This window comes from Lissotriton vulgaris, chromosome 7, assembly GCF_964263255.1.
Source record: "Lissotriton vulgaris chromosome 7, aLisVul1.2, whole genome shotgun sequence".
Classification (NCBI taxonomy): Eukaryota; Metazoa; Chordata; class Amphibia; order Caudata; family Salamandridae; genus Lissotriton; species Lissotriton vulgaris.
The window spans coordinates 949,142,462-949,165,345 of NC_141695.1; the positions used below are offsets into that span (position 1 = coordinate 949,142,462).

Sequence of the window (22,884 nt, forward strand, 5' to 3'; positions counted from 1 at the left end):
GGGAAGATTTCACTGGCAAAAAAAAGAACGATTATGAAATACAAATATTTATAGTGTGTAAATTTTGCAATATGTGCATATTCTTTAAATTTGGACAAGTTAGAGATGTCAAACATACCTCACAATTAAATGTAAATTGATACTTGTATAGTGCACTACTGTACAAATACCTGCTGTGGACTCCTGGGCACCCCAAAGGTGGAGGCCAGGCATCCTTAGCGTTGTGGGGGCCGTTGTGGAGATTAAGCAAGCTATTGCCCAGAGTTGCACTCCATGATTGGAATAGGCACCGAGGTGAGAATTATTAGGTCCGTGGAATTTTGAGCCCAAGACCCACCGAGGCGGGGAAATGAACCTTGGTCCCGGGCCGGGTCTCAGGGTCTGCCGCTCTAACCATTGTGCCACACTTCTCCACAGTTCCATTGTCTGGCTTCTCACTGACCATAGCTATTTTGATACATTCTAAACAAACGTCTATGTATGTTGTAAACCAACTCATTTTCAAGCTGGCTATTTCACAATAGAAAAGGCCCCGCTATCTTCATCAAACCGCATTGAAGTGCAACCACACCCTGCCTTCTTCCCGTAGGTCTATCTTGCTCTCCCCAGCGGTGGGCGTGTCTGTGAAAACAGACTAATGGCAACATAACATTCGTTGAAGAATCACCAATAGCGATTCGGGGTGCCGTTTAAATGCCCCGGGCTGGCTGTTTTATGCTTAGTGTTGAACGTGTAAGGTTCGATTGAAAAGCGTGAGTAATGTTGTATTTGTTTTGTTCTCTAATTCTCGCTATAAGCAGTTTGTTATGTTCTGTGGTGTTAGGCTTGACCCTTTCGAAAGCTGTTTGAAGCGTTTTTGTTGGGTTTAAAGTCGGTGTTTGTAAGAGGAGTAGTAAAGTGTTTTCTACCGTCTGCTTCAATGTGTTTCTATCAATTGAACATTAGGAGCCACCAGGTGTCAAGTCTGGTGGTTGTATGAACAGTCCCTGATTTAATCGTTCGGTTTACTAGTTCATTAAACGCTTTATTTAACATTTTGGCACATGCGATTTTCTCTACCTTTTATGACGCACTGTACAAAAATACAAAGTGGAAATGGGTATGAATTTTGTCGCTCGACGGGCCATAGGCATCTTGAGTGAGTTCTCCGGGTGCATTGTTGGGTAGCTAAGAACTAGATTACAGGCCTGGAGTGAGCGTTTGGTTTGTTTCATTTAGTTAGTTTTTAGCTCAAGCCTAACGGGGTTATCCTTCCGCTACTCACTCTTAGAACCTACAAAATGATGCGATACTTTCTGTGCAGCGTTGCAAAGGGGCATTTACAAAGCCAATGTGTCCCAAAGGTGAGACGACATGGCTTTGCCAGTGCTTTTCTATAGTGCAGATGCAATCCTGTAGGACGTTCGCGTGCATTACCGATAATACAGGAAAAGCAACACCTGCTTATTCGGCGTACTAGTTGTAGTGGTTAATGCGATGTGTGTGTGACTGCAGTAATGGCACAGTATAGGATTCAAGGGAGTAGTAAATGTGTAGTTGTCATTATAATGCACATTCTAAGATCTATGGGCAGATGAAGCATATGGGCAATGAGAACGACTATTTTCAGAAGAGTCTATAGGTAGAATTAATAAAATGGCACGCCAAGACTATTTGGGTAGGTCCAGGTAAAAAGTGATGGCGGCAGTATGAGTGGCAATCACAGGGTCCGCATCAACTACTTTTTTTTAGTTCTCAATCTTGCTGTGCATAGCTCTTGAAATAACAGAGCTGTTCCTTCTGGCTCTATAGAAATCTTTCCATGACTTGAAAGCCAGACCTGTGGGCTGTGAGACTTCAATGAGTGAAAACAATTTATTGGCTTACAGGTGTTTTCACCTTAAGGTGGAGCAAGTTATAGTAGAGCACATGTCCTATGTGTAGGCCTCTGCATTTACAAAAATGTTGTCTGAACATTTATTTTGTGGGGTACATTCAGAGTAATGGCAACTCGGTGTCCCCTATGAGGGTAACTATTTAGAAGCATCACTGAGGGTGTGAGTGGCTGGTAGTGGTTAAGTATTGTAGGAAATCCACCTTTCTGTGTTCCTTGCTGTTATATTTTTTTTGTCCCTGCCTTTTGCAGGAACCTTATAGTTTTTCTGGCTTTAGAGCTCTGCACTCAACCCTGCTAAGTAGTGGCCAAGTGCCTCTGCTCCCCTCTACAGCCTGGTTGAATTGGTATATTTGACTTGCCTATAATGTTTAGTAGTTAAAGTGCTCTGCGTAGAAGTTAAATGCCACTATTGGACTGAAGCACCTTTTATCAGGGCCCCTGGAATTATGCAATTTTGCAGCTGCGATATTTTTTAGCATAATTATAGATTTGCCTCATAATCCATAGTCGGTTGCACAAGCTGCAGATTTTAACAAATTTGCTTCTGGTTCAAAAGTCACTATAAACGCCACACCTGTTACTGAGCAAGCCTTTTAGTGCCACATAATTTTTTTTCAACCCTGCTGCATAATTCTAGTGGTCCTGCCATTTATTCAATCCACTGCGGTGACCGTGTAAACGTTTCTTCAGGCCTGCCATTGTAGCCTTAATGGAAGTGTTAAAATTGCATTTCGACCTGTCAAAATAAACCATTTTGACAGATCCAAACCTCCTATTTAAATAATTGTAACTCCCCTATGTAGGCCTTGTCACCCACAAGGCGGGATGCCTGGTATTTAAAAGTAGGACCTGCAGAAATGTTATCTTAACATTTCCTTAGTGACTAGTACCCAAAAGCATTTTTTTGTGGCACCCCAGATGTTTAAAATACTAATACTGTATCGGGAAACGGACTAGGTAGAAAATAATAAACCACATATTTTTAGTACTTAAACATGCAATTAAATGACGAGATTTTGATAAAAATGTACTTTTAGAAAGTTATCTTTTATCTGCCTGAAGATCAGAACGTCAATTAGCATAATCTTGAACCAGCTCGCATTAGCCTTTGAATAGGTCTGAAATGCCTCCCAGGGTCAAGCCGTAGGCTGACCTGAATGGGCAGAACTCCTTTGAGCTTGGCGAATTGCAGGGAGACTGTGTGCCTACTTTTGACAGCTGTGTCAAGTCCACCTTGACAGGTCTGATGTGCCACTTATACTTGAAAGGGAGAGAACAGGTTGCCTAGACAATGCTTTCTATTTAATATGTCCAGTCTGTATGCTGAAGGACCCTGCTTTGTCCTATCCGACATCTGTCTCTGGGTTTATTATAGATGGAGTGGCTGCCTCAAACTGTATTTTACTGTTGATGTGGATGGACACTATCATAGTACACTTCCCACAACCCCCAAGACTCTGAGCCCAAGATCAGTGTGGCTTAAGACTTCATCAATTTCAAAACGGCCAAAGTGTGGAGGGTTAGCCTTGGTAGGTTTCCCTGTTGGTTAGGGTGTCCCTAGGAGTCATACCACCCACTACCTTTTACCAGGAATAAACGTGGCATCTCATGCACACACTTAAGAACACTTCTTTACCTGTGAAAGAACAGAAGGGGACTGGAACTGCTGTCTGTTTCCTGAGAGGAGCCATGTTTCAAACTATCATCACTAGGAGGGCGAGCCTTTTCCAATGCAATTCCTGTAGCCTGGAACAACCTACCAATGAGCCTGCGCAAGGAAACTAGTTTACTACCATTCAGGAAAAAGCTCAACAGTCCTTTTCCAGGAGGCATGTGACATGTCCTAACGACCCCTTTCTCATCTTCCCAGTTCGTGTGCCTCTTCTGACAAGCGCTTAGACTACTGGGTGATAGTGCGCATTATAAATCTAAATTAATATTAATAATCTGGCCCTGTTTTCTTTCACTCAGGACAAAAGTTGACTCAAAGGTCATAAAGATGACCTCCTGTTCAAGCTACAGGAGAACAGTGGCAACTGGACCCTGCTGTTGGCCCCTGCATGAAACCCTGAAAGTCTGTGTACAGCCCCGCCATCAGAGGTCCCATGGGGCTTTAGAAGCATACTCTTGTGGTGGTTTGTGACTTGAAGGACCAATCCACAAGATAAAATCTCTAACCTGATTGAAGTATCCATTGAAGTCAACCTGTGTACCTACATCCTGGTCAACGGTGACCATTGACTGTCATTTCTGCTTTTTTTCTTCCTTTTTTGCGCCATTTCTACTTAAAACTTTTAACAATGCATATCTTGGATTCCCTTAATTTTGGAATTCTGTCATTCTGTTAAAGTTGTGTGTTCAATTTTACTCTAATTTTGTTTAGTTTTTTGTTGTACAGTTAGACTTTCTTACTGTTCTCCACTAACAGTTCTTCTTGTTCAGTCTCCAGCAATACTTGGGTACAAAACCTGTCCAGTGACCATCTTGTTTCTTTTGCAGGACTTGTATTTGTGTTCTAAACCAAGATAGATGGCTACTCTGATCTACGTGGACAAAGAGAATGTCTTTGCTAGTACAAATGGTGATTCGAAGGATCGTTTGAGGTTGCCATCTGCATCCAGTAAGCTTTGTGTCCATTTAGTTGGTTCACTGAAATGAAACAGTTTCTACTTCCTTGAGTACACAACTGTAGGTATTACAACACACAACGTGACTGCCAAATTTTTATTTCTGGGACAGCAAGAGTAATATTGTACAGTTTGCACTATGAGGGTGCACATGGCTTCAAGACAGTGGTAATTTTTGTTTGCTTCAAAGTTAAATTCCCATTTAAAGTCTGAGATGGATAGCTGTGCTGCACTCCCTTCTGTAGGCCATTTGTATTATGCTGGCGCTACTGTAAATGTTGCTGCTAGACTGAGTTATAATTGCATGCATCATAGAGCTACATTAAACTTCAGTTAACATCATTTAGCTCCCACTTTCAAATGTTAAGAATACTGTTTGGTATTGTGGAGGACTGTTATTTTCCCCTAGGTAGGGATGTTACCCTTCTGTATCAGATTGAATGACAGTTCATGGTGTTGAACTCCAAAACGTAACCTGCTTTTCTCTTAGCAAAGGTGTTTTCTGAGCGACCTCAAATGCCAGGACTACGACTTGGCAAGGTACTGAAGGCTTCTCCAGTAGCCAGGCAAGGTCTCGCTGACATCACTATCAACATTGGCAACGCTCCTGTTGGCACACAAACAAAAATGGCGAAGCCAAGGTTACGACAGCCTTCTGCTAAGGTATTTCAGAATCCCTCCCTCCTGTGCTTTAATCTATATTCTAGTGCGACTTCCAACTTGATACAGGCCCTCTTACTGCTGCTATGTTTGCTAGCCTTGAGGTTTGGTGGATTGGATATGTAACTAAAGGTGGGTCAAGTGGGACTCAACGTCACTTATTTGTTCACTTATGCAGTTATTTGTAACACAACTTATGTATCATTCGGGTCATAAAAAAGCAAACTGTTCCCAGACTGTGGACTGTTGTACAATATGCAGTTCACTACTCCGGCTCATTTTCTGGAGGACTCTAATAGTAGAGTGCGCATGTGATAAGGACTGATCGTCATGTCTGCTAGAAAAGGGGCACATTGAGGTTGTGTTCGTACTAACACAATCTGTGATTACTGGGTTTTCACATTTACTACTCTTGCCCCAAGACTACCTGCACAGGAGCACTACTTTTAGATAACCAAGTTGCTTCACATGGTTCCTGCGCTCTACTGGGATAGCAAAGGCCCACTTTAGTTGTGAGTTAAACTTGGGTATGGTAAGATCCATGCACTCTGGCCACACTTTTGAAAGTGGACCCTTACTTTCCTAGTAGAATAAGGCGTCTAGAACTATCTACAAAAGCCCAATTGGTGCTTGCTAGCACCTTCAACTTGCAGAGCAGATTTGACGTTCAATTTGTATTGAGGTGTTTGTTTTGTGAGGTCCCTTTTTTTTTTTTTAGGGGGGGGGGTTAAGGAGGTGGGGCCCTATTGCTTTTGCTTTGTGGGAAGCCTATGTATTTAAGCCCCCTATTCTCTGCTTTACTACAATGCATTTTCCCTAGCCAGTCAATGGGTTTGCTGTGATGGGACTGCTCTAGTTCATCGCCTGTGTGGCGGTTATCTTCGATCACTGAACTCAAATTGCCACTCAAGGTGAAGTATGGGTGAAGCCTCATACCAAAAAGTGAGGTACCTTTTACCAAAAGGTACAGGGGATGGTTTTGACTGTACTTTGCAATTGTAAGACCTCTACGAGAAGATGACAATGTTACCATCTCTCACAACTGGGGAAAGTAATGAATAAAAAATTGCTAAGAACATGTAGATGTCCTTTAAGGCCCTTGTAAAAAGTGGATACCAGATATAACCAATATTTCCAGATACAACCAATATTTGTTGGTTTGCTGCTGTCTGACTGGATCCATCCCTGTGCTACCACTTTCTAATTAGCAGTAAATAAGGGCGTTGAGGTGCATTGCAACAAAGGAGAAACATCTGTTTCTGTAGTGTAGAGTTTTTTTTTACCAGTGTGATTTTACTTAAACTCAATGTTTACTTTTGTAGTGATTGTAGAGTGTGGATGAGAATGCAAAACTTGATTGGGAGTTATGAACATTTGGGAGCTTTTGCTACCATATTTCCCAGGCTTCATTTGAACTAATTTAGTGCTAGATAGTAAGCACATTTTTACACTAAACTGTGATTGGTGTTCGAATATGGATTAACGTCTCGTGTGGTTGGCCACTTCAGGGACAAATGATAGATTGCTTGTTCAAAGTTTAAACCTCTTTATTTTTTTCACAGAATGGAAGAAAACATTCTGAGGTGGAATATCCAGAAATTGAGAAACTCATTCCCTATAATCCACTTGGTAAGCATGTACTTCTGGCACAGTAGATTTATATGAAAGAGTGGTTTGAGTCTCTATCTGTAATCGGTAATGGGAGTCGTAGCCAGTTGAAGGCAACTGAACACAAGTAGGTCTGTGTACGTCTCCACAGCCTATCTTAACTTGTTATCTCTGTATATTGCCGTAGATTTTGAGTGTTTTGATGTTCGTGAAGAGCACAGACTGAGTCACTTGTGCTTGGCTGGTGTATCGCTCCAGACAATGGAAAGGTTTGATCGACATGTCAACCTGATGCCATCTCCTCTGAAACCCTCTTCATTCACATGGGAGTCAGGTTGGTAATATTAAGAGCCCCCTTTTCGCCATTTCAAATGCACCTTAAGCTGCTTTTGTTTAATTCTTGCCCACTAATTAAAAATTCCCTATTCCCCTTGACCAGCTGGTAATTGCTAATGTGTCAAGTAAAATGTATTATGCTGCTGTCATTTAAGGTTTATGCAAGGACTATCTCTGCATAGGGATCTTACACACTGAACCTTTGGTTTTGGAATCCTTTTTTGCATTGTACTGCAAAAGCCTTTTACGTTTTTTCAGGTTCTGCACGCTGTCACAAACTACGTATGCCACACTTAATCTTATTTCAATAACCTGCTGAGTTGCAGGCATGGCATGAAGCATTGTAGGGGTCTGGAAGTGTCTTCAGGTGACTGGAATAACGGAACGTTTTATGCCCATGGATTCTGCAAAGCTTCTGAAAACTAAATTGCTCTTTCTGCTCCATCTCTTTCAGATATCCTGCCCTTTCCTTTCTTGTATTCGCCGGCTGAAACATCTGTTGACTTGCCGCCGTTGCTGGACTATTAAAATGAAAGCAATTTGGACTTAATGGGACTGTTTATGCACTTTTACTGTATTTATATGTTTTAATAAAGGTTTTGTCACTAGCTAAGTTATTTGTATGGAATGGCGTTTAGCACCTAAACTACTCATTCATTACTTTCCAACATAAGTTGGCAGATAATTGCCACATACAAGGGTGAACTATAGATCTGTGGGGGTATATCCTCAATGAGAAGCAAGCTATGAGTAGGCCTGAAGATATCCTCAGTGGGGGTGAGGATTAGTACTAGAATTATGGTATAGTATGGAACTTTGTGGATTGATTAGCAGAAGAAAAAAAAATAGTGACTGTTTCATCTGTCTAGGAGGACAGCAATGCCAGAATGGAGGCCCACACAATTCAAATAGAGCACTGGATGAACTACAATTTGTGGTGATTTGTAATGCAGCTCACTTGTAGAACCATAGGCAACACACTTAATTGCACCTTATTTCCACTTACTGTGGTAGTATCGCTTCTCCTGCCTCACATTGAATATGCACAACACCTGTTGGCTATTTGTCGCATCAATATGTCTAGCATTGAACTCTCTTGAGTATATTGAAGTGGTGAGGTTTTTCTTTTATTTAGAACATAGATTGTGCCTTCGCAATATTGCATGAATACGTAAAATGGGGGTGGGGTGCTTTGAGTTAATCTCTTGGTCAGCATGCGCTAAATCCTTGACAGGTGTTTTCAGAAAGCCTTTGCAATCTAAAATTTTGGAATTTCCAGGATGGCCCATTTGCTCTTTGTTGGGAAAGCCTCCTGAGATCTATAGCTTTAGCTGAAGATAAATATTATGAATGTGTGCTATATGCAATGCAGCAAGACTTCTGATAGACTAGGTGCTACGAGTATCTGTGGTTCTGATACGACACTTGCAGGTCTACTGGCTTACTTTACTGAAGCTGTCTGAATTGGTAACTTAACCCCAATGGCAACTTAAATGACCACTGGCCTGGGTGTGATCCGTAGATTGGGACACTTGTTTGAGGTCTTGGGACTGAAGATGCATCTTCCTCAGTAGGGTTTGTTTTTATTTTCAAAAATGGAGATTTAAGTAAGAGTCAAGGGTGAGTCCTATAGATGTTACTACTTGGGTTTCGCCTGGCCGTAGCACTGCACAGCAGTGCTCGCGCAGGCAAAATCTTTTGATCTACAGAATGGGGCTTTGTCCCGCCTCTCTTCCTTTGGCTAGCTCCATAAATGGAGGCTACCCATTGGAAGAGATGGTTGTCAATCACTCTCTCCCCTGTCACGTTGAGTTTGTGGGCGTTTCTGTGTCTTAAGTCCTGCCTCTTTTTTCGTCATGCCGCATGTTCCTGCTCCCACTGTCCGTGTCTCCGTAGATGTTTTATGTTTGAGCAGCTCTTGTTCTTGTTGTAGAACTGAGATCAACAGTGAAAAAAATTCAAGAAATAGCGTTGGAGCCGGACTGTCCAGTACTTTTCTTTTCCACAGTAGGCTGTTCTTCCCCACGTGTGGCGGGGCAGTTCAGCTCGTTGCTGTGTTTGCGCCGAAGGAGGAGCACAGAGGCAACCTGTCTGGAGTGGCCTTTTTGCTGGGAATTGCCTTTTTGCTGGGACCATGGAGAACCTGCAGCTCAGCTTGGACTCTCTCCAGTTGATAGCAGCCAGGAACGAGAAGAGCAGCACTGAGCTCTGGGACTTTCTGTCCAAGCAGGTCAGTGTCACTCTACCCTCTCGTGGAAACTGGATCTGAGGGCCTTTTATTTATTGCAACAGGGGCTTTGCGCCCCATGCCTGAATTCGGACCGATCCCGCACCTCAGCCCCTGACAATCCCCAGAGCCCCGTCATGGTCAGGAGGGCTCTGGGGTGACCACCACATGTTTGGGCTGTAGACCCCCATTACCACACTGAGCGACGCAGGTCTGTTTTTTTTAAATATAAAAACAGAGGCCGCAGCCCCATCTCACCACTGCCGTACGAGCCCCTAGAGTCCTTCATTTGGGGCTGCAGACTCTGGGGGCCTATAATTTATTTCATCGGAGGCCTCAGCCCCAGTGCTGCCCCTATGCCCGAGCACCTCACATAGCACCAGAACCCGGATCTCAGAGGGCTCTGGTGCTGCCCCAGCATTTGTGACCACACCGGGACCGCCAACACTCAACCAACAGCACCCCAGAGCAATGCATGGCTGAGCGTACTCTGGGGGTGGAATAGTCCTCCCGTCCAGATGGTGCCCCTCGTTTTATTTTCACAGGCGCGGCTGTCAATAACTGGCCCTGCCTTCTCGAAGGGCTGATGGTCGGAATCAGTGTTTGATGTTTGCACCGGCGCTCATTTTTTGGGGCTTCCTTATCAGACTTTGACAAAAGCAGGAAAAAAGCAGAAAAGGAGGAGAAAATATGGAACAAGTAACAATGGGGAAGGCATAGATAAAAAAAAAACTTCAACAGTGAGATAAAAAGAAAGAGGCGAGTGGCAGCAAGGCTAGGCAGGCTTGGTGGTCGCCAACCCCAAGCATCAGTAGCGCCAGTGGGGGGCTCCTATGAAAAGCTCGTAGCACTGGTCTCCGGTATTTTAGGTGCCGCTGTGCATGGCTGCGCTTCGCTTTTTATTTTAACCAAAGTGTGCGGTGTGCCCCTTCGATTCCTCACATGGAGTGTGTTCGCTTCAGAATATGTTTGCATCAATGCTAGGATGATCGGAGGCTTTTAAAACCATCAAGATTTCTCAGTAACTCAAGCATCCACTGCAGACATCTACCTGTGCTTAACCTGCAAATCATAAGCTGGAGTCTCGTTGGGGCCATTTTAGCTGTCCATCCTTCTCAGGTTGATAACATTACCTTGAAATTGAATATTAGTAACACCGGTTTACAAAACTGCTGTAGCAAGTAGCTTCAAAAGTATTGTTTTATACTGTGTCACAATCTGGGTCGGGTGTTTTTTTGGTGAGGGGGGGGCTCGTAAGAAGGATATCATTTTTTTTAGAACAAATACTGCCAAAAACGGGTCTTTTCAAGTGTTATAGCACAATAAGTTTCACAAACTTGGTAGAATTGTGTTGTATCTTTAAGTTTAAATGTAAATGTATTGCGATTTATATAGCGCACGTATCACTGTATTTAGGTTTCCTAGCTCTATCACGTTGGCTTTCCTAGATAGTGTATGTCACTCCCCTTAATAAAACTGAAGATAGATTTACAGAGAGGACTATCTGATAATAGGGAAATTCGCGCCAAACTGCATTGTTATGCATATTAGGCTAAAATGTTTCAGGATTTACAGCATACTTTATAAGGGGCTTACGGGATAACACTCCTAGGATACTGGGGAACCCTAAAGTAAAATTTTAAGTCCCTTACACAAGGAAGGTTTTAAGACCAATTTACACGGGTTGCAGATGGGCTACACCTTACATTAAAACTAAAGAGTTGTTGATCAATCAAGCAGATAATTGCCATCACAAAACTCTGAACTGATCCTCATTCTTCTGGCCAGAAACTGCCTGCGTTCCCTTTGGAATTTGTTGTAGGCACTCAACCAACCAAGCTATCTTTACTGGGGTTGAAACCTGGATAACGCCGACACACCTCTGGGGCAGATAACAAAACTTTTTGTTCAGTACAGTACACTTTGACAAAGTTTAAGTTGGAAGTAGCCTTTTAAGGCTTCATGAGCCTGCCAGTTCAGTGCCATGCATGCCTTCTAGATTCATTCCATGCTTAAGTTCCATTTTATTTTTAACTACGGAGTACCAGATCTTTGTGACACCTTCATTCATCAGTGCTCGTGTTTTAGCCAACAACACTTTTGTGTGCTAGGGTGTGTAGCTTTAATTTTAACGTACATTTATGGCTGTGAACATCGCAGCATGCATAAAGCTGCTGGGTAAAACGTCAGGACATGTGTATAATTACATCAAATAGACATGACAAAAGTAAACAAGCCACAAGCAAACCAAAGGCAGCGCATTCAAATATAGTAAACACTCAAATATCGTAGGCAATCAAATTTGTTTGCCAAGCTAAATGGGTAATCGGAGCAGCTTTCAGCTGCAAGTGGGAACTGTGTATTAATTAGATGTGACAAAGTAAAGATTTACTGCACACTTCAGACTGGAAGAAAGTTGTAGCATGAGTCACTGAGGCCACCGCATACAAGACGTGGGGGTCAGATTCACCTACCTCCATGTGCCATAGGTGGTGGCCTATGCCGGGCCCCGGGGGAAGCAGAGTCGCAGACTAGTCTTCCCCCGGGGTCTTTCGTGCAGGGGATAGGCCAGGTAGGGGAAGGGGAGGAGTTAGGGGGTGGGTATTTAAGCGCGGGGGAGGAAGGGAACTTCCTCTTTCTGTGCCTGGCACCATCGGGAGGGAGATCAAAAGGAGGTAGTTAGGACTAGTTTTTGTGAGGCCTAGTGCTAGTCTTGGTTGGATTTCGTTTGGAGCTGTTTCACGGCAGCTGGGTTTTTCTCATTTATCTTGGTGGGCAGTTTTTTGGTAAGATGTCTGGAGTGTCTGCGGAGCAGGTCCGTGAGGCCTTGCTGTTGCTTGCGAGGGCTGGCCGGGAAGACCTTATTCAGCCGGGGGTCTTGGATCAGGCCTGGGTGGGGGCCACCAGGGGCACGTGTGCTGCCTCGGCCGGGGTTAAGGTGGCGGTGTTTGCCTGCCAGGAAGACGAGCAGGACTCTGCAGGGGGGTTTGACGGCAGGAGGGGGGGCGGTGTTCCCAAAGATCCGGCGGGAAGCGCAGGAGCCTTTCCGCGCGGGCCTTCCCTCCGCTTGAGTTTTTGCCTGGGGCCTCGGGGGTGGCCGTGAGGGCTGCGCCCCCCCCGCGCTTCCGCCCCAAGGGCCTCTGCTGGTGCCGGCCGGCACCTTGCAGGGGGGAGGGGCAGGCGGGTGCCCCTGTTGGGCCTGCTCTGGTGGGAGTGGGGCCCATGGGCCCGTCGGGCACCTTGCAAGTGATGTCGTTCAGGGGGATGGGCCTGGGGATGCCTTGCGGGAGGCAGGGGAGCTGGAGGTGGAGGCCCCCATTGACTTGTCCAGGGGTTCCAGGGCGGGCACCCCGGCCGTTGCGCGTCCGGGGATTTGGCGGGCTGGAGCGGGACACCCGCTCTGGTCCCATTGGCGGGCCTGGTTGGGTTCAGTGTTTTCAGCAGGTGGGTTTCTTCCCTCCCGGGGGGTGACTTCTTTGGCTACCGCCTGCCCCCCCCCCTCAGATCTGGGGTGCTGTCTCCTGGGAGGAAAGGGCCTGGGGAGAGCGTATCTTGGAGCAGATTCAGGAGGTCAGGTGGGCCGAGGCGACTCGTGCCAGGGTGGGTGCGGTGTGGGGCCATGAGATTGAGGGTCCTCCCACCCCGACCTCTGAGGAGGAGGCTAGGAGGGCTAGGGCGCAGAAGGCAGTGCAGGCCATCCCTCCCTCGGGGGGGGTATGGCAGGAGTAGGGACGGCCGGGACGGCTTTGAGGCCCGATGGTGCCGGGGCCCGCTCAGGTTCGAGCGACCTGAGGGGCGGGAGGGGATCCAAGCCGGCGGTTGTCGGCAGAGCCCGGGGGGGCCTGGCGGGGCACAAGACGGCTCAAGATGCAGGCCGAAAGCAGTAGGTCAGTACGCGGCGGCTGTCCCTCCACCGAGGGATCGGGCGACTTCGGCACGTGGCGTTTCTGGAATGCGTGGACGAGGGAGTGTGCAGAAGGGGGTGAAGCATGCGGTGAAGGAGGTGGACAGCGTGGGTGTGGATCTGGAACTGTGCTTGAGTTGGATTACAGTGCTGAATGAGGAGCTGGAAGAGGGGGAGGTGCGGGATGACCTGGAAGGCGTAGGCTGCGCAGCGGGAGACCACGACCTTGGTGTGTTGCAGGTCGAGACTGTGACGAAGAAGAAGGCCGGATCGATGGCGGTCCGGGGGACGGAGTCCTGAGGAAGGCCCCGGGAGCGGACGCCGGCACTCACAGGTGAGGGCGCCTGGTGGGCAGCTTGGGATGACGCTCCACGGGGGGGGGGGAGGAGGAGGCCGGAAAAGGACCTGCCGGTCAGTGGGTGTGGGACGGTTCTGTGCAGGAGGGGGAGAAGCTATCGGGCGGTCCACCTGCGGATGGTAAGAAGGTGGACGGTAAGTCGGTCACTTAGGGGGTGCAGACGGACAAAGGAGATGGCATGGAGGAAAAGGGGGTGAAGGTGCCTAAGAAGCTGCCGTATATGGGGCTGGCGATGCCTCTTGGGTCACATTTGTCGGAGAAACTCAAGGACAGAATCTGGAAACATGAGTTTGTGGACGTTTTTAAGTTACTTCATCGGGAGGTTCAGGCCAAGGAGGGCTCTAAGGAGTGGGAGCTGACGAGGCGGCCTAGAGTGCCGGTGACTATGGAGAATTGGACTTCGGCTTTCCTGATCTATGCCAGTGTTTATTGCCAGAAGTATCTGGACCGGGCGATTGCGCTGTTTAAGTACATGGACATCATTCGCAAGGCCCAGATGCAGTTTGGGGGGGTTTGCTTGGTTAAGCTACGATGAGGAGTTTCGGGCCAGGGTTAGCGTGGATCCGGAGAAGAGTTTGGGAGAGGTAGACCAGGAGCTTTGGATGCAGTGGATGGTGTCTTCGCACTCGACGGCGTCCACCCATACTGCCAGTGGTTTGCCGGTGTTGTATCGGTCTTTTCCGCCGCGTCCCGTCCAAGGCGGGGGGTGGAACAGTGCCCAGCACCATTGTTTTGGGTCAGCAGTCCAAGCAGGGGGGTTATTCCACGGGGGCATGCTGGAGCTACAATCGGGGGTACTGCTCCAGGTACCCCTGTAAGTTCAAACACGAGTGCTCGAAGTGTGGTGGCAAGCACGCCCTTACGCAGTGCCTCACGCTCACCACCCCCTCTGAGCAGTGGAGGAACGCGAGGGGGTGGGGCCAGCCTGGACCGAAGGGCGCCTACTCCGGTTAGGGTGGAGGCGATGGCCCTGTGGCTCGCGGGCTATCCTGATCGCGAGGCCGCGGCGCGGCTCTTCTGGGGGTTCACAGAGGGCTTTCGGGTGGGCTACCAGGGTCCCAGGGAACGTCGTTGGGCTGAGAATTTGAGATCTGCGAAAGAATTGCCAGGGGTGGTGTTTGCGAAGTTGGAGAAGGAAGTGGCGGAAGGAAGGGTGGCTGGCCCGTTTACTGACTGGCCGTTGCCGGACCTGATAATTTCCCCGTTGGGGGTGGTGCCGAAGGAGGAAGGAGTTCAGGATGATTCACCATTTGTCGTGGCCGGAGGGTCAGTCGGTGAACGACTTTATTGCGGAGGAAGACTCGAGAGTGCTGTATGCATCGGTGGACGATGCGATCCGCCTGGTGAGGGTTTGTGGACTGGGTGCGGAATTGGCGAAGTGTGACATCAAGTCGGCTTTCCGTCTCCTGCCTATTCACCCGGCGGATTTTTCGCTTTTTGGTATGCAGTTTGGGGGGGCCATCTACGTGGACAAAGTTGCCCATGGGGTGTGCCATCTCCTGTGCTGTTTGAGCTTTTCAGCACTTTTCTGCAGTGGGTCATGGTGCGGGTCAGTGGGTGCCGTGAAGTCACCCACTACTTGGATGATTTCCTCTTCCTGGGGAGGTCTGAGACCTGGGATTGCGGCAGGGCCCTGTCGCGGTTCCAGGCTTTGGCCTTGCAGTTTGGGGTGCCTTTGGCGCCCGAGAAGATGGCTGGTCCCAGCTGTTGCCTCACATTCTTGGGGATTGAACTGGACTCTGTGCAGTGGTTGGCGCGCCTGCCTGCGGCAAAGGTGAGGGAGATTCTGGCATGTCTGGAGTGGGCTGTGGAGGAACGGTGGATCCCTTTGAGGGCCGTGCAGAAGCTGCTGGGTTTCCTTAACTTTGCGTGCAGGGTGGTGCGGGCAGGGCAGACGTTCTGCAGACGGCTCGGCATGGCCATGTCGGGGGCAGTGCTTCCACATCAGAGTGAGGATTTCCTTGGGGGTGAGGACGGACTTGAGGACTTGGATCACCTTCTTGCAGGATTTCAATGGTGTGTCCTTGGACTTTGACGAGGAAAGGGCGGTCTGGCAATGCCAAATTTACTCTGACGCGGCTGGGTCAGCGGGGTTTGGTGTTTTCTGGGTTTGGCAGGTGGTATGCGGAGAGCTCGCCGGCCTCCTGGATCAGGCAGGGCAGGAGCATTGCCTTTTTGGAGTTCTTCCCTTTGCTGGTGGCGCTGGTGGTGTGGGGGGAGGAATTTCGGAACAGGTCCGTGCTCTTCCACGTCGACAATGACGGTGATGGAGCTGGTGAATCATCAGAGGGCGAGGGACCTGCGAGTGCTGCGGCTGTTGCGTAGGTTCATGTTGGCGTGCCTGCAGCTGAATGTGGTGTTTCGGGCTAAGCATTTACCTGGGGCGAATAATAATGACATTGCGGATGCTTTGTCTCGTTCGCAGTGGCAGCGGTTTCGACACCTGGCACCGGGAGCAGATGCCTGCAAGACCGAGCTGCCGGCCGGCATCTAGGCCTTGGGGGAGTGAGGATGATTGGTCTGGTGGAGGGTTCGCTGGCTCCGACCACGAGGAGGACTTATCGTCTGGCATGGTCTGAATTTAGTGCTTTCATGGGCTGGACGGTGGATGGTGTCGTGAGCGGGGAGTCGACTGTGCTGAGAGGTCTGCGGGGTTATGTGTTGGCTTGCATGGACCGGGGGTTGACTGCGGCTACGATCTCTGGGAAGTTGGCGGGGATATCTTTTTACTGTGTTTTGTTCTTGGGTTTTGACCCGACCAAAGATGTGGTTTTGGCTCGCATGTTGCGGGGTTGGGGTCGGGAAAGGGGGGCTGGGGGGGGTCAGCTGCGAGAGGCGGTGACGTTTGACTTGTTGGTTCGGCTGGTTGGGGTGTTGCTGGAATGCTGTTATGACCCGGTTGAGGTGGGCCTTTTTCGTTTGTGCATGGTGTGGATGTTTTTTGGGGCTTTCCGGGTGTCTGAGCTGTTGGGTACGAGACTGGGGGCGGGTAGGTTGTTTGAGGAGGTACGTGTGGATGCGGGGCGATTGGGGATTTGGCTGTGTTGCTCAAACGGATCAGATGGGCAGGGGCAAGTGGGTATGGTTGAATGAGTCTGGCGGGCGGTTTGCTTAGTTTTGGAGTGGCGGTCTTTCCTGGGGATGGGTGGGGTGCGCTGTGGTGAGATTTTTTGCCATGCGTCTGGTGCGAGGGTGACGGCTGGCCAGCTGTTGGCGGTGTTGCGTATGGCTTTGAGGTGTTTGGGCATGGATGGGGCTGGTTTCGGCACTCACTCTTTTTGCATTGGGGCTGCGACTGCGGCGGCCCGGCTGGGTTGGTCCTGGGACAGGATTAAGAGGATTGGGCGTTGGAAGTCGCGATGTTGTGAGAGGTATGTGAGGAAGTAGATTGGTCCCAGGCAGGTGGTTGTTTGTTTTACACTGTTTGTTGCTTGTTCTAACATCTTTTTCTTCGTAGGTCGCGTGGGTGGACCGGGCGGTAGGACGGTGACTTGGATTGTTGGGCACTCCTTCGTGCATTGGGCTTCCAAATATTCGGAACTGCAGGTTTACGGCCGTAACCTGGGACTGAAGGGACAACTGCACGAGGTGAAATGGTGGGGAAAGAGTGGTATGCGATGGGGGGCACTACTGCCCTGGCTCGCGAAGATGGTCCCACAGAGGGGATGCCCAGACTTGCTGATCATTCACCTGGGGGAAAATGACCTGGTGCAACTGTCTGGATTGGCGTTGTTACAACTCATGCAAAGGGACTTGGAGGTTTTGAAATCGAGGCTGGCGGGGGCCTGCATTGCCTGGACGGAGCTGGTCCCCAGGAAAGTGTGGAGGGGGGCTGTGAAACATGGAGCCATTGAGAAGGCTCGGAGGAAACTTAATAGGGTGATGAGACTCTACTGTGCGGACAGGGACATTAAGGTCATTGCGCATCCTGGGATTCGACTGAAGGAACTGTTAGTTTTTAGGGATGACGGAGTGCACTTGTCTCAGCTGGGTAATGCGTACTACATGATGGAGTTGCGATATGTGGTGAGCAAGTTGTGGAACAAGGCTATCAGGTGTCGCAGGGAGTGAATGGGTGTTGGTATCGGATGGGTGGCCCTGTGATGGGGTGGGGCAGTGAACCGCTCTACAGGGGGTTCACTGGTTGGCAGGATTCGAAGGGACAAGGGGTCAAGAGCGGGCACACCCATCCCTTGGGGAGGGAGTTTGCATAGGACGGTTAGAAGCGTGAATGGGATGACGCAACGCCTGGGGGCTGGATGACGGTGATTGAGGGGCAAGAAGAACGGTGTTTGGAGCCTCTAGGGCTTGGTGATGAAGCGTAGTGAATGAAACGAATGAGGGGGGAAGTGTGAGTGGGGGTTTGCTGTTGCTGTTACTGTTACTGTTGATGTTACTGTTGATGTTACTGTTATGTACAGATTCGCAGTTCTGGTCTAATAAAATGGCCTTTTACGGTGACACTGCGTGGTCTCTTTATTGCGCGATGCTTTGTATACCAAGAGTCTGCCCTTTTGATGGTGCTGAATCAGCAATGGGCAAAATTACAGCGTAGGACAGTAAACAGAGCTGGGACTGGCGCAGCAACAAGGTGGGAGATCGCCACACCTGCCTTAGGGCAAAGCAAACTGACAGGTGTGCAAATTGACGTACCCCCCGCCCCACACACGCTCCTTTACAACCACTCATCGGGCTACTCTACCTCCAGATTCCTGCTGCCTTCCTTGCAGTTATCCCCAATGTATGGATTACTCTGCATTGCCACAGCTACTTACCCTTCAAATACAACCTTCAGCAAACCATGTTAAGAGCAGGCAGCCATGTCTTGAACGGTTCTGTAAATTTTACGTTTTAGTCTGAACTTCAGGTAGTAGTTTGACGACCAGAGCTGCCACCTCATCGTCACTACCTCGTCAGGGGTAGTGTCAAGATCCGCATCGTCGGTGGCTAGGTAAACACGGGCATTCAGAACCTTGAACTACATTTCCCGGCAGGCTGTGCACACGTCACGTAGTCGGTGATGCGCGCGCATACCAGGAAATATAAGGATGCAGAGAACGGCGAGAAAACGCCGATAATTCCGTTTGATCAGGATGAAGCCGTGGTAGGATCTTTGACTTGTTTTGGCCCCAAGTCCTACAAACCTGTGAGTACAGAGTGTTATTGGGTGTGCGAGGCGTTGGTAGTTTCGATCCCAACAGCGCACACCACTTGCTGGTATATAGCTTTGGAGTTTCTCTCGGCTGAGAGGGACTTGGTTTACAAACATCTTGTTGTGATTAACCAAGGGTTATTCGGACCGGTTTGCGGTCACCAGATGCGATAGGACTCAATAGCGGGATACTTTCTCTGAGCCTCGCAGTCTATCAGAAAACTCTACACATGTGCATATCGAACATTGGTGTGTTCATGTATTCTGGATGGAAATATTCCGTGGTGTGACTATCTAACACTAAGGAAAAGTACTCGCCCTTGATTTCCTGTGTTCGCCCATTGTGTGCAGGATTCATTATTCTTTATTTGTTCTCATTTCTTCAGGAGACAGAAGGGGTATTGGAACAGAAAAGTACCTATATTAAGTGATTAAGAGAATAGCAAAGGGTATGTGTTTTAAGCTCTCAACGCAGTATTAGAATTTATAGTTGCGTAGCAGAGACCTTGATTGTGTTTTGTTTTTTACGTTTACAGTTGGGTACAAGTTCCGGATACCTCTTCAGAACCATTGTCTCCATTTGGATGTGGCCTGTTGTATTTTCTTTTACAGGTATAGCTTACGTGCCTGGGGGGGAGGTTATCATAGACTGTATCTAGAAAAAAGATAGCGTTAAAGAGTGAGGGAGGCAGGGTATTCTAATCACTTGTTCTTTGTCATTGTAGATCTCCCTCCCCGCTGTCCCCTTCCTTTCCCGCGGCATTTGCATTGTTTCAGTTGTCTGTACTCTTGTATTCGGACTCTGGAGCAGTTCAGAGGGTGGGGGGAATTGGACTCGCAGCATTGCCCCGAGGAAAACGGAAAGCGGAGCCTGATAGAATTATCGGCCTACGAATCTTACCTCTTCTTGGCAGTGCTGTGATTCCGCCATGACTACCTTAGAGGATGTTTTGGCTGCTTTGGCCTTAGTGCAGGTGCAGGTGGAGCTGGCAGCTTCCAGTAGAGAGGTTGCTGCAGCAAGGGCTGAGAAAGCACAATTACGAGCCAAGGTAGACAGATTACCCCCTCCCACGGTTGTACAAGATGGGGCATCTGGCAGTTCGACTCCTACTACCTCTGTGGTGGTTGAGATGCCTGCACAGATCCCTCTTGCTCCTCCTGAACGATACTATGGGGATAACAAGAAGGTACAAGTCTTCATGACACAGGTTCAGTTGCATTTTATGTGTAAACCTAAGATGTTTTCCACACACCAAGCGAGGGTGGCTTTCCTTATTTCATATCTCGGGGGGGGGGAGAAGCAGTGCAGTGGGCGGTTCCGATAGTTAGAAGGGATGACCCACTCTTAAATCATTGGGATAATTTCAAAGAAGAATTTGAAAAGACATTCGACAGGCGAGCAGAAACCTTCACCGCAGATAGGGAACTGTTAAAACTGAAGCAAGGTGATGCAGATTTAGTTACGTATTTAAATAATTTCAGGAGGTTGGTGGCCGAAACAGATTGGCCAGAACCCAAGAGATCAGCCATCTTCTACCAAGGCCTCAGTGAAGAGATGAAGGATGTGCTGGCACAAATCGACCCACAGCCCTGTACCTGCTCGGCTTGGATAGATCTTGCCCTCCGTCTGGATCATAGAAAGAAAGGAAAGGGGAACATAAAAAGAAAGATTAATCTGTGATGCCATATGAACATGCGAGCAGTGGGGAGAAGACTAGTCCTCCACCTGAGCCTATGGACATTGGAGTCGTGCGAGCCTCCTTAACTGCCAGTGAAAAAGAACACCGACGTAAATTAGGACTTTGTTTGTACTGCGGGAAAAAAGGACACTTTGTACGCGAATGCCCCGTAAAACCTAAAACCAATAGGTTTCGGGGAGGTCAAAACCTTGCAGGAATTGATGAGAGAGTCGGAAAACTCCAAAGCTTGAAGGCCAATGGAGGGAGGCTCTCAAGCACACATATCATCCCTTCATTCACCCCAGTTGTGGATTATGAGAGGAAACGCCTCTTTCTAGACTTGACTATCTTGATTGGGGAGGTGAAGCAAGACATTCGGGCAATGGTTGATTCCGGGGCTACTGGTTGTTTCATGGATATCACCGAGGCCCGTCGATTGGGAGTGCAACTAGTCCCCAAAGAAAGTCCAGAAACAGTATACGCGGTTGATGGGAACGAATTACAAGCGGACCCATCACATGTCATACTCAGGAGTATGAGGTTACCCATGACCACACCCATCACGAATATTTGGGATTCAACATTATCGAAGCCCCACAATATGGGATCATCTTAGGGCTTCCGTGGTTGCAAAAACATGATCCTGAAATACGTTGGACCACAAAAACTGTCCAGTTTCTTTCTCCCTATTGTTTAGAACACTGTCTTACAGGTGTTTGGAGCCCGGCTCAAGCATTGTGTTCCTTGCATACCATAGCCACAGCTGCGGAAAAAGAGGTGACTCTTCCACAATGTTATGCGGAGTACGAAGCCGTGTTCAGTGACAAAGAGGCTGAGGTTCTTCCGCCGCATCGAACGTATGATTGCCGGATCGACCTAATACCTGGATCGATAATCCCTAATGGGAGGATATATGCTTTGACCCTTCCTGAAAATGAGACATTGCGAGCCTATTTAGATAAGTATCTAGCTCTAGGATACATTAGGCCTTCCAGATCCCCTGCAGCCTCTCCGTTGTTTTTCATCCCGAAGGTCAATGGTGAAAAGAGGTGTTGCATCGACTACAGAGCGTTGAATTCCATCACCGTAAAAAACCAATACCCACTACCCTTGATCCCTGTGTTACTGGAACAGGTTCGGTCAGCGCACATCTATACCAAACTCGACCTGCGTGGTGCATACCATCTTGTCCGTATCAGAAGGGGTGATGAGTGGAAAACTGCCTTCAAGACGCGGTATGGGCTTTATGAATATCGGGTAATGACCTTTGGGCTTTGCAACGCCCCCGCCGCTTTTCAATTTTTTTTGAATGAAGTGCTGCGCGAATATCTGGATCATCATGTCATAGTTTATATAGATGACATCCTCATATATTCCAATTCTACAGAGGAACACATCACGCATGTGAAAATGGTGTTGCAAGCATTGATGAAACATCACCTATTCTGCAAAATCACCAAATGTGAGTTTCATGTGACAACAGTGAAATTTCTTGGAGTAATGCTCACTCCATCCGGACAGGTGATGGCCGAGAGAAAAGTACAAGCCATTGTGGGGTGGACTCAACTGAAGAACGTCAAGGATATTCAGAGCTTGTTGGGGTTCGCCAACTTCTACCGAAGGCTTATATCAGGATTTTCTGGACTGGTTTCACCACTCACTCGGCTCACGAGGAAAAATGTTCGGTTTGTGTGGGATGAAGAAGCACAAACCGCTTTTGATAAACTCAAGACCGCTTTTTCCTCGGCACCCGTATTAACACATGCCAATCCCGACCTTCCTTTCCTTGTCGAAGCGGATGCGTCAGAAATAGCACTAGGAGCGGTGCTATCACAGAAAGAGGTCTCTACTGGAATGCTACATCCCATTGTCTACATGTCGCGCAAGGTAAGTCCTGCGGAGATAAATTATACTATTGCAGAAAAAGAGTTGTTGGCTATTCGGGATGCGTTTGTGGAATGGAGACACTGGCTGATGGGAGCAAAACATGTAGTCACTGTATACACAGATCATCGGAATCTGCAGTTTCTAAGGGCAGCCAGACAGTTATCACCTAGGCATCTTCGCTGGATGATGTTTTTTGAGGAGTTCCGCTTTGTGGTTACATTCAGACCAGGATCTACCAATAGAAAAGCGGATGCACTCACAAGACGAGAAAATCTCCTACTTCCCACAGAGAAACCCATCCGATCCATCGTGGAACTGGCCAACGTCATAGGAGCAACGCAAACCAGGGATTTTTTGATGGGAATCAGAAGAGGTACACAAACCTGTGTATAGCGCACATGGCTACGACATCATCCAGAATGGAAACTGAAAAACGGCATACCGATGAGAGGACAACAGGTTTTAATACCCTCGCCCAAGTTGAGGAAAACTGTGTTCTCTTGGTGTCACGAAAGTCCAAGTGCTGGACATATGGGTTTTATCAAGACACTGGAGAAAACCCAGAGACAA

The 22,884-nt window shown here is 48.2% G+C and overlaps 1 protein-coding gene across 1 annotated transcript; it reads left to right on the forward strand.

Annotated features, from left to right (window-relative positions):
- Positions 1 to 674: 674 nt before the first annotated feature.
- Positions 675 to 7,715, forward strand: LOC147702807 (securin-like). Its single transcript, XM_086928829.1, has 6 exons — positions 675 to 752; positions 4,376 to 4,496; positions 4,994 to 5,166; positions 6,726 to 6,792; positions 6,959 to 7,105; positions 7,562 to 7,715. Exons 2-6 carry the CDS (start codon positions 4,406 to 4,408, stop codon positions 7,633 to 7,635), a joined length of 552 nt encoding a protein of 183 aa, XP_086784955.1. The 5' UTR covers positions 675 to 752; positions 4,376 to 4,405; the 3' UTR covers positions 7,636 to 7,715.
- The last annotated feature ends 15,169 nt before the right edge of the window (positions 7,716 to 22,884 follow it).